At 43.5% G+C, this 15,576-nt stretch overlaps 1 protein-coding gene across 1 annotated transcript in view; it reads left to right on the top strand.

Annotated features, from left to right (window-relative positions):
- The first annotated feature begins 670 nt into the window (after positions 1 to 670).
- The window catches only part of LOC119921851 (collagen alpha-6(VI) chain-like), a 74,951-nt gene continuing 60,045 nt past the window's right edge, over positions 671 to 15,576 (top strand). The window contains exons 1-7 of the mRNA XM_038741859.1: positions 671 to 737; positions 1,650 to 2,240; positions 2,948 to 3,568; positions 5,085 to 5,645; positions 7,915 to 8,472; positions 8,992 to 9,567; positions 11,237 to 11,806. Coding sequence (XP_038597787.1) covers positions 671 to 737; positions 1,650 to 2,240; positions 2,948 to 3,568; positions 5,085 to 5,645; positions 7,915 to 8,472; positions 8,992 to 9,567; positions 11,237 to 11,806 — 3,544 coding nt within the window. The remainder of the gene's footprint in view (positions 738 to 1,649; positions 2,241 to 2,947; positions 3,569 to 5,084; positions 5,646 to 7,914; positions 8,473 to 8,991; positions 9,568 to 11,236; positions 11,807 to 15,576) is intronic.

The following is a 15,576-nucleotide window of genomic DNA, read 5'->3' on the forward strand; positions in this document are numbered from 1 at the left end:
GTACATAGAGGAGCTGAAACAACTATGAAGATTCAGGGTCTTCTGAATTTCTGTCCTACAACCAGAAGATTTTAATCTCCTACAACCAGAAGATTTTAATATCAACAGGAAATAGTTATAATGCATCATGCTAATGCTTACACTATTAGATTAGGCTAACATATAAAAACTATATTCCGCCTCCATCCCCAGGGAGAGGGTATTATTTGTATCTGGTAAAGAATGAAGAAATACAGTATGACCAGTTTGACAGGACCAACCCAATTCTGGGTCATTTTGAGTAGCCTTCCACTTTTTTTTTTTCAGACTATCTCAAAAATGGAGGATGGGCCAGACTAAACTGGAAAATGTAGGTCAGCCAAATAATCAGGGAGTCTCCAAGGGGGGACAGTCACTTTTGTGTTTATGCTGCCAGAGGCGAATGTTGACGGCCATAAAGATGATCGGTTTGCTATTTCGGCTTCAGCAGGCAATGAGACCTATCTCTGGTGCCCTAAAAAGTTCAGCCTGAGAGGCTGTTCATATTTCTGCTTCTGGGTGGGAGTGGTGGCAATTCTAACTCCTGAGGTTTAACGGAACAGGGTCCTCTTTAAACTCACTGGTAATGATGAATGCTTGTGCTTTTTGTTCTTTCTTCAGAAATTAAATTTTGAGAATTTCTGCCCCAGAAATGAAGATGCTTCTGATATTGTTTTTCATCTTAATGTATTCCCGTACTTCTGTGAATCAGGATGCTGGTACTGGAGACTCATTTTTTTTCTTTAATCTTTGGGTATAAAATAGTTGACCTTTTGACTTGAAGTTCTGGTAATTTTTCATCTTTTCATTGTCACAAGGTTTCCTTTGTGTATAAAGTGGTTGATTTTTTTTTGACTTGCGGTTCAGGTAGTTTTTCGTCTTCTCACTGTCATGAGTTTTCCTTATGAAAACTCAGAGAAGCCTGTTAGTCTGGGGACTAGAGAAGTTAACTGACGGGCCCGGGGTTGCACAGCAGGTAGTGGGGCAAGAGCTGGGGTTAGAACCCCCTTCTGATTCCCAGGCCTGTGTTCTATCCATTAGGCCACACTGTTTCTCCTAATGTTGTGGCATTGTGTTGATTGTAAAGACAGCCTGACATAATAACCTAATCAGTGTATTTGCCTGAAGGACCCAACCGAAGTTGGTTGAACTTAGAGTGCTTTGTATTTTTCTGAAGCAAATGAGGAGGGCTAAGGAAAAGTGAGCAGGAAAAATTTACTAATTGTAGCTTCAGCCTGTTAAAATGCAGAATCCGTGGTCCACCTTAATTCAGACAACATTGGGGAAAATATTGGAGGCCGTTTATTCAAGTGAGAGAACACCTGCACTTGTTTATTAGAAATGCCGTGTACTTACAACTTATTTGACTTCATTTAGTAGTAACAGTATTTATGAAGCACTTACTGAGTGCTGGGAAAGAGTGTGCAGGTGGGAATTAGCCATGAATCCTGTCCCTCGAGAGGCTCACAATGTATACTGGCAGTGTTGGGAAAGCAGTTTAAACCGTAGAAGATAAAGTACCTTTGCAGATCTTAATGATATTAAAATATGACCGTGAAATTGAAGATTTTTCTTCAGAAAAAAACTTACATTTTTTTCTCTTAAAAAAAAAAAAAATCTTGAATCCGCAGCCCCCGAGTTCGCCGACGTTGTGTTTTTGGTCGATAGCTCCGATAACCTGGGAAGCAAGGCCTTTCCCTTTGTGAAGGTGTTCATTAACAAGATGATCAACGCTCTTCCGATTGAGGCCGGCAAATATCGCATTGCTCTGGCCCAGTACAGTGACGATCTGCACAGTGAATTCCAGTTGAGCACCTTCAAGAGCAAGAACCCTATGCTGAACCACCTGAAGAAGAACTTTGCCTTCAGGGGTGGATCCCTGCGGCTCGGCCAAGCCCTCCAGAGAGCTCGCGAAACCTACTTCTCGGGGCCGACCAACGGCAGAGACCCCAAACAGTTTCCCCCAGTACTGGTGATCCTGGCTTCAGGCCCATCCAAAGATGACGTGGAAGAGCCTGCCAAGGCCTTGCAGAGAGACGGGGTGAAAATCATCTCCTTGGGGATGCAGGCGGCTTCCGACAGAGATATGAAAGCCATGGCAACCCCTCAGTTTGATTTCCTCCTTCGCACGGTCAGAGAAGTCAGCATGTTTTCTCCTAACATGACGCAGATCATTAAAGATATAGTAAAATTTGAGGAAGAAAAAGACCCTCAGATACAAGGTGAGGAATACGATTTGAAGTCCAGAACAACCATTACATGTCTGTGAAAAATGAATGAGCCAGGACAGGGAACTGAAAATGTTATAATTCCCACCATCTTTTTCAAAAAGAAGAAAATGCTGGGCTAGATTCTGAGCTTGCTTGTGTTTAAAAAACAAAAACGAACCATAATTGTCACTTTGATAATCCTAAATTTGGCGATTGAGGCTGAAATAAGTGCATGCTTATTTCTGAATTCCAAAAATGGGCTGTGCAGCGGGAGGGCTGAAAAACGATGCTCCAGTTTTGAGGTTTTTCTCAAGAAAAGAGTTATACAGTTTCCATCCTATATTGTTGGGCCTTCTGGAATGAAAGCACAGATTAGTCTCCACCTGGGGATGTGCCATCCTCTGTTTTTGGAAAACAAGAAGTATGAGCAAAAATGTTGGATGTGAGAAAACTCCCAACACTTGAATTGTACTTTCCAAGCACTTAGTACAGTGCTCTGCACACAGAGAGCGCTCAATAAATACGATTGAATGAATGCTCACGCTCTTATGTCCCACTGGCCACTCAGCTGAACTAGTGCTGCTAACTGTTGCATCTGCCGAGTGTGAAATACTGCTAAACTGGGAAATCATGAGAAATGATCTGCAATTTGGTGGAAAGCAAGGAGGGAACTTTGACTCTTGTACTTTTTTTTTTTCTTTCCCCTTTTCCCATCAAAGCTTGTCATGATGCGTCAGTTGTGGATATCGTGTTCCTGGTGGATGAAGCTGTCAATGGCACAGACGAAAACTTTGAACACCTTAAAGGATTCCTGGGTGAAACCATAGCCTCCTTTGATGTGAAGGAGAACTGCATGAGGATCGGTCTTGTGCTGTACAGCGATGAGACAAAATTGGTATCGCTCCTGGGGACAGGTACAAATAAGTCTGACATTCTGCAGCAGATCGAGAGCCTGTCTCCCAAGGCTGGGAAAGCTCTCACTGGAGCCGCCATCAACGTGACCAGGAGAGAAATGTTCAGCAGAAGAGCTGGCAGTCGAAAGTCTCAAGGGGTTCAGCAGGTCGCCGTTCTGATCACTCATAGGTCTTCAGAAGACAGTGTGAGCGAGGCAGCTCTGAGCCTGCGCCGGGAAGGTGTGACTGTCTTTGCCGTGGGCATGGAAGGTGCCAACGAGACCCAGCTAGGTCTGATAGCCTCTTACCCGCAGGAGCAATACATTTCCATGGTGGAGACCTATTCAGACATGGAAGCTTACTCTCAGACTTTTCGGAAGAAACTCCTGAATGAGATACAGAACAAAGTATCTGTCGCCTCTGAACAGACTGAACACCTCAAATCTGGTAAGCTTCTATACCGATCCTCTTTCTGGATTACTCCGAAAGAAAAGCAGCCAGATATATTTTCCTTGTGATTTCAGGCATTACAGATTTGGGGGAAAAAGCAGAGTTGCTGATCTTTTCTGTGTTTACTCAGTGATGCATAAAAGTTTTGGAAATGCAGGGGTGTTGTCAGCATGCCAAACAAATTGTGCTTTGCCTTTTTCAAAGCCTTTCTGAAATTCCTTCTCCTCTAGGAGCTTTTTCCCCATTAATTTTTCATCTCAAGTCATACCCTCAGCACTTTTGCACTCAGTCATCGCTATCAACCGATCAGTGGTATTCATTAAGGGCTTACTGTGCACAGAGCATGGTACTAACTGCTTGGGAGAGTACCATATCAAACAGTCCGTAGACACATTCTCTGCCTCCACAAGCTTACATAACATGCCCTGGTAGCCCTTTTGTGCTTAACAATGTAGCTACTCTATTGTTTAAGCAGTTTCTTCTATTTGAAAATTATTTATGTCACTCAGTGGGTTTTGAGGTCCTTCTCTGAGGGTAAGGATTTCTTCTTTGACCCTTAAGGTACTTTCCCAAGCACTTATTATGGTACTCTGCACACAGTAGACATTTAATAAATGGTGTCAGTTGAAATATCTACCAGGAGCAATGGCCTGTGGCCTGCGAAAGATTATCAGGAGATACCTTTTGGCTGCCTTTTACTATTCTATTTATTTTATTTTGTTAATTTGTTTTGTTGTCTGTCTCCCCCTTCTAGACTGTGAGCCCGCTGATGGGTAGGGACCGTCTCTATATGTTGCCACCTTGTACTTCCCAAGCGCTTAGTACAGTGCTCTGCACACAGTAAGTGCTCAATAAATACGATTGAATGAATGAATGAACCCTAGTGGATCAGGCCAGTTAAGGGCAGCCTTTGGAATGCCTTTTCCTGGCCATGGCATCCTAGCCTGGAGCATCCCAGTTAGCTGGAGTAGTTCCCAGACAGCTAAGGATTTTTTTTAATGGGTTTGGAAGTTTGCTCAGCCAATATGGCAGTTCCCTGAATGTAGTTATCATTTTATGTATCGACAAATTCAGAGCACATTATCCCCGCAGTTTTCAGTTGTCTAGGGAAGAGACAGAGGTAGAGGGGGTAAAATTTGTTTGTGGGCGAATTGAGGCTGAGAGAGGCTAGGTAACTATCCCATGGACACAAGGGGGAGAATCCATATCTCCGGATTAATAGCCCAATATCATCTCCATGGCACCCGTGATATTTTTTTCAAGAAAACAAAGCTATTATAAAGGTATTGAAAGAAACCTCAATTCCGTCTGCCTCCAGTCTTCACAGCGTTTGCATCCTTTCTGAACTCTTTTGCAAAATATCCCAGTTTGCCTAGGAAGCAGACATGAATGATGATGAACTCTCAGAAGCAAATCATTTCATTAAAAAAAATAGTGTGCTAATTTGGAGAGACATTGATCTTCTCTTTTGATTTTATTTTTGCCGCCTTGCACTAATTTTTGTTTCTTGTAGGCTGTGCGGACACTGAAGAAGCTGACATCTATTTGCTGATTGATGGTTCGGGAAGTATCCAAGTAGCAGACTTCCATGAAATGAAAAAGTTTTTGATAGAAGTGATAGGGATGTTTAATGTAGGTCTGCAGAAAGTTCGATTTGGAGCTGTTCAGTATTCCCACCTGTGGGAATGCGAGTTCGAGATTGATAGATACTCGAACAAGAATGACTTAGTGAAGGCTGTGGAGAACATCAGGCAGCTAGGTGGGAATACTGATACTGGGGCAGCTCTGGATAAAATGCTGCCGTTGTTTCAAAAAGCAAGGCAGCAGCGGACACATAAGGTGCCACAACACCTCGTCGTCCTGACGGATGGACTGTCACACGACAGCGTCAAAGAACCTGCTGGAAGACTGAGGGATGGTAGCATCACTGTTTATGCCATTGGTGTGAAAGAGGCAAATCAAACACAGCTGGAAGAAATTGCAGGATCGGACCAAAGAGTTTACTACGTGCACAACTTTGACTCCTTGAAAGATATTAAAAATCGAGTTGTTCGAAGCATCTGCAGTGAAGAAGGTGAGAGAGACAGTTGTTTTACCTTTTTAAGTTGGCTAATAAGTGGCATCCTGGGCAACACCACATTAGATGAGAACTCATTTTTTTTTTAAAATCATTCAGTGGTCCCGTTGGAGGTTGGCAAGAAGGTTATAGGGAGGAAAAGTGAAATGGCATTTCCCAGTAGGTAAAGGGGCTGATTGCCTACATTTTCCAGCAACCACTGGGGTTTCCTAGGAAGAATTTGTCTCTGGGGCGGAGGGGCTGTGCAAGCATTAAAGACCCCTTCTGCCCTCTCTTCTGCTGGGACTCTGTGAAGAGGTTGTCTCGGACTGCAGCGTCCGGAACAGGCCTGCCACGTGGTGAGTTGCCCTTGACCAGCTAATCAGATTTGGGGAAAAGTAGGCTAAGGGAGTAGGAGTTTGAAGGTTTATTTCTGACTTTTAGGGTTTAAATTTGAATTTCCTCTTGCCTTCCTTTCAAGTAAACCTTCCTGAATAAAATATTCTCTGTGAACCACAAGCCATTACTTTGTTTGGAAATTCTCTCTGTCATGTTCATCAAGGCTTATATAGAGTTCATATTCTCTGTGAACCACGAGCCATTACTTTGTTTGGAAATTCTCTCTGTCACGTTCATCAAGGCTTATATAGAGTTCCCATTAGATCCTGGCTAGACTTCTTATCTCCTCCGTCTCTTTAGAATGCCCTGGGTAGAGGAGGGCTGTGAATTCTGATTTCATTCAGGTTGCTTTAGCAGGAAGGTCTCAAAGATTAGTGGGGCTTAACACATCTGCATTGAGACGTGAGAAGAAGTGTGGCCTAATGGAAAGGGCAAATGCCTAGGAGCCAAAGGATCTGGGTTCTAATCCTGCTCCGCCACCTATCTACCACATATCTCACTTATGTGTGACCCTGGAGAAAGTCACTTAACTTCTATGTGCCTCAGTTCCCTCATCTGCAAAATGGGGACACAAAACCTGTTTTCTCCCTCCTTAGACTGTGAGCCCCATATGAGACCTGATTATCTTGTGTCTACCCCCGTGTTTAGTACAGTGCTTGGCACATACTAAGCACTAAACAAATACCACAGTTTTTTAGGAAGCCACTTAGCTTCATAATGTAGAAGTTCTTGCCCCTTGAAGATGTGTGCCTAGGGATAGGAAAAAAATAGAATGCTTTTTTGATTTTTGGCTTGATTTGCCTTATCACATTTGGAAATATATCATTTTGAAGACCTATTTTAAGAGATTTAAATAGTTTTTCTTAAACTGACATTTTAAAAGTCACCACTGTGAGATGTTATCCCTCAATCAGAGCATCCAGACTTTCTCCCATACTCTCTTCTAATATTTATAAGCTTGCTTTCTTTTTTCTTGATGTTCTGATGTGTGCCTTCCCAGCCCAACTTGTCTCCCTTTTCTGGAACAGTTTTTTGAAGAATCCTCTTTTCTGGGAAGTGGATTTTGCCACTGCTACTTCTTTTGTATTTACTTTTGGTGGTGTTCTGTCTCTGGAGCCTGCAAACCTAAATCACCTCCACTGTCTATGCTTTCTCCATTCCCATCCTCAAACTGTGAAACACTGTTGGTGAAAATCCAGACACCTGACTGATCTCGTCCATCTCAAATGTATCCTCATTATAATAATAATAAGTATGGTACCGGTTAAGCGCTTACCATGTGCCACACACTGTCCTGAGCACTTGGGGTAGATGCAACTTAATCAGGTTGTACACAGTCTCTGTCCCACATGGGGCTCACACTCTTATTCCCATTTTACACATGAGGGAACTGAGGCCCAGGGAAGTGACCTTTTCATTCATTCAATCATATTTGAGTGCTTACTTTGTGCAGAGTACTGTACGAAGCACTTGTATTCAGCAACAGAGACAGTCCCTTCCCATAATGAGCTCACAGTCTAGAAGACCTGACTTGCCCAAGGTCCCACAGCAGACATGAGGCAGAGCCAGGATTAAAACCCAGGTCCTTCTGACTCCCAAGCCCAGCTCTACCCACTAGACAACACTGCTTCCTGTTGTAACATCTCTGAGATACTGAGTAAAGGTAAAAGGGAACCTCTAAATAATTCAAAACTTTCTTAATTTGAAAACGTTCGTGGCTAAAGTTATTGTTTTACTTTTTGTTTCCTTTTTGAGTTCAGACCACACAAACTTAATAGAGATTGTGGTTTGAACTTTTCTTTGGATGTTCGCATGCTGATTCACTATTACCTCGGCTCATTCATTTTCATTAGACCTGAGTGAATACTTATGTTTTCGTCTTATGCAGCTTGCAAAGAGATGATCGCCGACATCATGTTTCTGGTGGATAGTTCTGGGAGCATAGGAGAAGACAACTTTGAAAAAATGAAAACATTCATGAAAAATGTGGTGAACAAGACTAAGATTGGTGCCAACCAAGTGCAGGTTGGTCTCGTGCAGTTCAGTGACATCAACAAAGAAGGATTCCAGCTCAATCAGTATAACACCAAAACAAAGATTTTTGATGCGATAGACAGTCTGTCGCTGATCGGGCGGGGCACTCTGACTGGAAGTGCATTGACCTTCGTGTCTGACTACTTCGGCGTCTCCAAGGGCGCACGTCCCAGTGTCAGAAAGTTTCTTGTCCTCCTCACAGATGGGAAATCACAGGATGCGGTGAAAGAAGCGGCCTTAGCTCTCCGCCAGATCGGCGTCATTATCTATTCTGTGGGGGTGTTTGGCTCTGAATATTCCCAGTTGCAGGAAATCAGCGGCAGCTCTGCCATGGTTTTTTATGTTGAGAACTTTGATATTCTGAAGCCGGTTGAAGATAATCTTGTGTTTGGCATATGCAGCCCCTATGAAGGTAAACCAATCCTTTTTCATCACTGCCTCAAACCCATCTGCCCCTGTATGCAGAAAGGGGCCATTTTACCTAGGTAACTACTGAATCCAGGACATTCAGTAAAAATTACTAACTTGGTTCTCTTTGAGTCCCAGCTTAGTCACCTGCGTATTGCACTACAGAGATGAATCCCCTGATGGAGAATCTAAGTGACAAAGGCTTTTAATGTACACATAGTTTTCTTTCCATTTAATGAACATAACTCTCTGTTAATGGATATTGAGAGCATAACCATGGCCTCTTTCCAGAAGCTTATACTGAATACTACCCTGTTTTGAAAGCAGTCCCAATGGACTTTGAAATATGCTGTGCTGTGGTTATATTCATTCTTATCAAAACTATCCAACAGAATCTATTCTGTCAAAATCGAGGTCCCGGGTGGGAGAAAGCCTATTTAAAACAGTCAACGACTACAGTTCGGTGTCACTTGATGTTCAGTGATTTATCGCAGCACATCTTTTCTTTCTAATCTCCCTTCAGTGTGCAAGCAGATTGAGGTCTTGGACGTCGTGTTCGTGATCGATAGCTCTGGCAGCATAGACTTTGATGAGTATAACGTCATGAAAACGTTCATAATAGACTTGGTGAAAAAGGCGAACGTTGGCAAGAATCTGGTTCAGTTTGGAGCTCTGAAGTATTCTGATTCCCCAGAGGTACTTTTCAACCTCAATGAATTCAGCACGAAGTCAGAAATCATCTCATTTATCCAAAACGACCAGCCCAGAGGAGGCAGCACTTATACGGCCCAAGCTCTGGCTCATTCAACTCACCTGTTCTCCGAGAGCCTGGGCAGCCGAATGCACATAGGGGTCCCTCAGGTGTTAATTGTGATCACTGATGGAGAATCTCACGATGCCGATCTACTCAATGCCACAGCCAAAGCTCTCAGGGACAAGGGCATTCTGGTTCTCGCCGTCGGAATTGAGGGAGCCAACCGTGAAGAGCTTTTAGCGATGGCCGGATCTGCCGACCGATACTTCTTCGTGGAGAATTTTGAGGGGCTGAAAGGCATATTTGAAAATGTATCTGCCAGTGTCTGTAACACTTCAAAAGTAGGTAAGATCTTCCTGTGGTTTGTTTTTTTCCCCACCTGTCTTCCCTAACCTTTATCATAGCTTCGTTGAGCAAAAATGCAAGTACCAAGCTTCCATTTCACTTGTGGTCAATTTCACTGCTTCGTTTTTCAGTCTAGAAAATTTGGAGGTTTCAGAAGGAGAGGGGGAGCGAGCCCTGAGGGGCAGAAATATTTTCCCTTTCCACAGTTTCCCCTAGGGAGAGGAGAGGAGCTGCTCAAAGCATACTGTGGTTTCTCAGGGAACTGTCTCCATTATTTTGTGTTCTATAACTTCTGCCCCCTTACTTCTGTTTGGAGGGCAGTCAGGAGAGTAAGCACAGACCACTGTGGTGGGTTTTATTCCTTTTAAGTTTTGTCTTTCCATTCGTGACATTAGGGTAATGTTGCACTCAGAAAAAAAAAGTCTCACCTCCTTGGTACTTACTTCTGCCTCACAACTTTCTGAACCTGGCAGTATTTCATTCTCTATTATGGAAATTCTCCAACAGGCCGAAATAAATATTTCTTGAAACGGTATGTGATTACTCTCTTAAAATCCCAAACTGAGAGATTGTCAGAAACAAGGGTGTGAAACACTGGAAATGCCTCCTAAGGCAATTGTGAAGCATCAAACTCTGAAGGTCTTGAAGCAGTGTGGCTCAGTGGAAGGAGCCTGGGTTTTGGAGTCAGAGGTCATGGGTTTGAATCCCGGCCCCACCACATGTCTGCTGTGTGGCCTTGGGCAAGTCATTTAAATTCTTGGAGCCTCAGTTCCCTCACCTGTAAAATGGGGATGAGGACTGTGAGCCCCACGCGGGACAACCTGATCACCTTGTATCCCCCCCAGCGCTTAGAACAGTGCTTTGCACAGAGTAAGTACTTAACAAATGCCATTATTATTAGTAGGGAAAGCAGCATGGCTCAGTGGAAAGAGCGAGGGCTTGGGAGTCGGACGTCATGGGTTCGAATCCCAACTCCGCCACTTGTCAGCTGTGTGACCTTCGGCAAACCACTTAACTTCTCTGTGCCTCAGTTACCTCATCTGTAAAATGGGGATTAAGACTGTGAGCCCCAAGTGGGACAACCCAATCACCTTGTAGTCCCCCCAGCGCTTAGAACAGTGCTTTGCACATAGTAAGCGCTTAACAAATACCACCATTATTATTATTATTATTATTATTATTATTGTTAAAAGAAAAGGCATTTACCTGACCTGGACAGATTAGTTCAAGGCACTAGAGCAGATGGTCCTTCTTCCAAGTTTATGATTCCAACTGGATCATAATGGATCCATTTCCTCTACCAGCTTATCTCATTGGCAAAGGATTCCCACTTCTGGAGAGAGATAAAGTGCTCAAGAAATTGAGAACTAAAGCCAAGTATTTTTAGTTTGTTCACATTCCAAGGTTCCTTAGGATTCAGTGGTTTTTAAAAGGTTGTGGCCATGGATGGTGGGGATGATCAGGAGTGTTTTGGGAATGTTGCAAGTATTGTATCTTGAGTCCAACTCTTGCTTTCATGAGACAGAGAGCTCTGCATCTAGTTAAAGAAGAGGAGAAGTACTTTCTCATAGGGGCATTTCTAGTTTTAATGCAACCATCAGAAATCTGCATTTTCACTCTGAAGACGATCATGCTGAATTTTCCTTTTTTTAAAAATGTTTCTGTGCAGATTGTGAACTTGAAATGGCAGATCTTGTTTTTCTCATTGACGGGTCTACTAGCATACTCGAAAAGGACTTCAAGGTAATGAAAGATTTCTTGGTGACGGTGGTGGATGATTTTGACATCAGACCTGGAAAAGTGCACGTAGGGATAGCCCAGTTCAGCCATGAGTACCGGCCAGAGTTTTCACTGATACCGTTCCGGGACAAAAGAGAGGTGAAAAATCAGATTGGGAAGATTCAGCAAGTATTTGGGAACACCCTAATTGGAGCCGCCCTTCGAAATGTAGGCAGCTACTTTCGGCCTGATTTTGGCAGCAGAATAAATGCCGGCGTGCAACAGGTGTTGCTGGTCGTCACAGATGGGCAGTCTCAAGATGAGGTGGCTAAGGCTGCAGAAGACTTGAGAAATAAACGGATTGATATCTACTGTTTGGGAGTTGGTCAAGTGGACGACCAACAGCTCATTCAGATATCTGGGAGTGCAAAGAAGAAATTAACCGTTGATAATTTCCATGAACTGGACAAGATCAAGAAAAGGGTAGTTCGGGATGTCTGCACTTCCGGCGGCGAAAGCAGTAAGTGTCTTTTTTGTTCCCAGAACTTTGCATGTATCAGGAATAAGGGCAGGTGAGCAACTCAGCACACATTTTAGCCCTGGGAGGACTGGATTTTTAGGTCTCCACCTCCCTCAGCCCAGACCCAGCCCAGGTCTCAGAGAAACTGCGGAAATGTGGGCCCAGCATATCTTAAAACCTAAGGCTTGTAAAGGTTTGTATGTGCAATTGTTAAAAGGCCCCTTAAGAAGGCCTTAGTAGGGAAGGTAAATGTAGTTGTGCTTCTGACTTAATTCCTCACTGACAGTTCAGATCAAAGGGAGATAAAGTCAAAGCAAAAAAGATCATTTAAATGTGCATTTAGTTCCCATCCTCCCCCTCCCAGTTAGTGGTGGGGGGGAACAAGTCAGGGCCATGCCTGAGCCTCTCCAAACCTGGCTGGAAATACTGTTGTGGCAGCCCAACTCTTCCCCACAGATTCAGAATCCATGAGTTGGTCCAGGTCTGGCGGGGGGACCGGGAAAATACTTTTTGTGGGAAGTGGGAAGCAACAGAAATGGACCGTTTCTTCGATGCCATTACAAAACGAAACATTGCACAGGAGTGAGGTTCATAGTAACAATAACTTTCAAGAAAATCACGTTTGTTTTCTTTCAGCTAGACTGAGATTGGACATCATCTGCTGAGCTATGTTTGAAAATAGCATTTCTGAGTATTTTCAAGGTGTAGCATGGCCCAGTGGAAAGAGCCCAAGCCTGGGAGTTAAAGGATGTGTCCTCTAATCCTGGCTCTGCCACGTGTCTGCTGTGTGACACTGGGCAAATTCCTAAACTTCTCTGTGCTTCAGTTGCCTCATCTCTAAAATGGGGATTAAGACTGTGAGCCCCGACTGGGGCTGTGTCCAACCTGATTACCTCTTATCTACCCCAGCACTTAGAACAGTGATTGGCACATGAGAAGCAGCAGGACTCAGTGGAAATAGCACGGGCTTGGGAGTCAGAGGACATAGGTTCAAATCCCAGCTCTGCCAACTGTCAGCTGTGTGACTTTGGGCAAGTCACTTAACTTCTCTGTGCCTCAGTTCCCTCATCTGTAAAATAGGGATTAAAACTGTGAGCCCCCTGTGGGACAACCTGATCTCCTTGTAACCTCCCCAGCACTTAGAACAGTGCTTTGCACGTAGTAAGCGCTTAACAAATGCCATCATCATTATTATTATTGTAGGTTCTAATCCCGGCTCTGTCACTAGTCTGCTGTGTGACCTTGGGCAAGCAGCTTAACTTCTCTGTGCCTCAGTTCCCTCATCTGTAAAATGGGGATTAAGACTGTGAGCCCCATGTGGGACAGCCTGATTATCTTGTACCTACCTCAGAGCTTAGAACAGTGCTTGGCACATAGTAAGTGTATCACCAATACTGTTATTATTATTATTATAAAAAAGCCACAATTATTATTATAACTACACACTGGTTCTTCCTGTCTTTTGTTCAGAGACTGTCCCAAGTAAACACTTAAATGCACAATGGCTTGTCTTTGTAATCAATCAGTCAATTGTATTGAGCGCATACTGCGTGCAGAGAACTGTACTAAGCGCTTGGGAAGTACAAGTTGGCAACATATAGAGGCAGTCCCTACCCAACAGTGAGCTCACAGTCTAAAAGGGGGAGACAGAGAACAAAACCAAACATACTAACAAAATAAAATAAATAGAATAGATATGTACAAGTAAAATAGAGTAATAAATATGTACAAACATATATACATATATACAGGTGCTGTGGGGAAGGGAAGGAGGTGAGAGGGGGACGAGGGGGAGAGGAAGGAAGGGGCTCAGTGTGGGAAGGCCTCCTGGAGGAGGTGAGCTCTCAGTAGGGTCTTGAAGGGAGGAAGAGAGCTAGTGTGGTGGATGGGCAGAGGGAGGGCATTCCAGGCCTCCTGGAATGCCCTTTGTAACACAATTGTACTTTAGAAGCACTTAGTACAGTGCTCTGCACACAGTAAATTCTCAATAAATACGATGGAATAAGACAAGTGTGCAAGTCAGCATCCTGCCTTTCCATTCTACGAAGGCCTTGACTGTATGTGTCGAGAAGGCCTAGAGAAAGGGTATCTTATATTGCTCTCCCGAGCACTTAGTACAGTACTTGGCATGCGGTAAGCACCGCATAAATACCACTGATGGATTTAGCCAAATTATAAACTCTTGAAAGTGAGGGCACAGGTGCATTCTTTCTTTCTCTTCCTCGTCTTGGGTTCTCTGGGCCAGTTGGCTGGCCAAAGTGGCATGGGCTTCCCTCCCACCCACATCCTCCCAAGCCAACCTTCCGGCTCAGCATTCCTGCCTCCATCTTTTTGTTCATACTGTTCCCCGAGCTGAGAACCTACCTACCAACCCCCACCCAAATCCTACAGACCACACATATCCCCACCTTCAAAAATCATCAAATCCCACCTTCTTCAATAGGCATTTCCTAGTTAACTCCTAAATCCCACGTCAGCCACCTCTAGCAATTGTATATTTGATAGTGTACCCTCCCTCCACATGTCTGTATGATCGTCTGTACTTGTTCTGATTTTCGTATTTGTAAATATTTTAATGGCGCTTTTAGTATAAGCTCCTTTTGGTAGGGAGAATTTCTCAGGCAGTACATTCCCAAGCGTTTAGTGTAGTGCAACAAATCCAGTGTGTGCTCAATGACTCTCCCAAATGCTTAGTACAGTACCCTGCACACAGTAAGCGCTCTATAAATACGATTGAATGAATGAACTACCTTTGTTCCTAACACTATCACTATTTGGATTTAGACCAGAATCTTCTACTGCCAAGAATATTACGTACTTACAGTGCTTGTCCCATTAATGCTTTAGCTTTCCCAGAAAAGTAAAATGAAAGACTTTCCTTTTTATTTCCTTCCCAGGTTGCTTCTTGCAGCTGTGCCACCCCCATGTGCCTAATTAGGCCTAAATGGGCATACATGTATAACTGCATCACCCTAGTGCCCAGGTTTTTTTTTTCCTACAGGATTTATTTAAGGGAGAATCTTACAGGAAACTGGCACATTTTTTGTGAATATCTGGAATCCTTTTGGAAGATATAGGACAGGAAGGATTGGAAAGAGCATAAAAAGAAGTGGCCAAAATCTGTTGGAAAAGAAACAGAAACAGAGTCTTTAGTTTATATCACTAATGGCTTGGGCCAGAAGGGTACAGTCAACTGCTTCTTTCTTAAAGAGTTGGGCTTGTCATTTCCTTGATTGATGTTGCCCATTGAGTGACTCCAGCTTGCTAAGTAACAGCATGAATATCTTTTTTCTTTGCAAGGTAATTAACAAAAAATGAACAAACCAAAGATGATTCTGGATTCTTCCTCCAAAAGCTGCAGTAAAGCCTGTAGACAATGGCAGCCTCTTTCCTGCTTTAATTTGTATAGGACTAATTTGGATAATACAACACTGCTGCCAAAAAATATTCTTGTACGGCTTAAATTTTACCACTCAAAAAATGACAACTTTTATTATTGATCTTAATAATAATAACAATAACTATATTTGAGTGCTATGTGCCAAGCACTGCACTAAGCACTGGGGCAGATGCAAGATAATCAGGTACCGCACAGGGATCACAATCAAAGTAGGAGGGAGAACAGGTTTGAAGCCCCATTTTTGCAAATGAGGGAACCGAGCTACAGAGAAGTTAAATGACTTGCCCAAGGTCTCATAGAGGCTAAGTGGCAGAAGCAGAATTAGAACCCAGGTCATCTGATTCCCAGGCCCATGCTCTTTCCAGGAGGC

The sequence above is a fragment of the Tachyglossus aculeatus genome, chromosome 2 (assembly GCF_015852505.1).
Source record: "Tachyglossus aculeatus isolate mTacAcu1 chromosome 2, mTacAcu1.pri, whole genome shotgun sequence".
NCBI classification, from domain to species: Eukaryota; Metazoa; Chordata; class Mammalia; order Monotremata; family Tachyglossidae; genus Tachyglossus; species Tachyglossus aculeatus.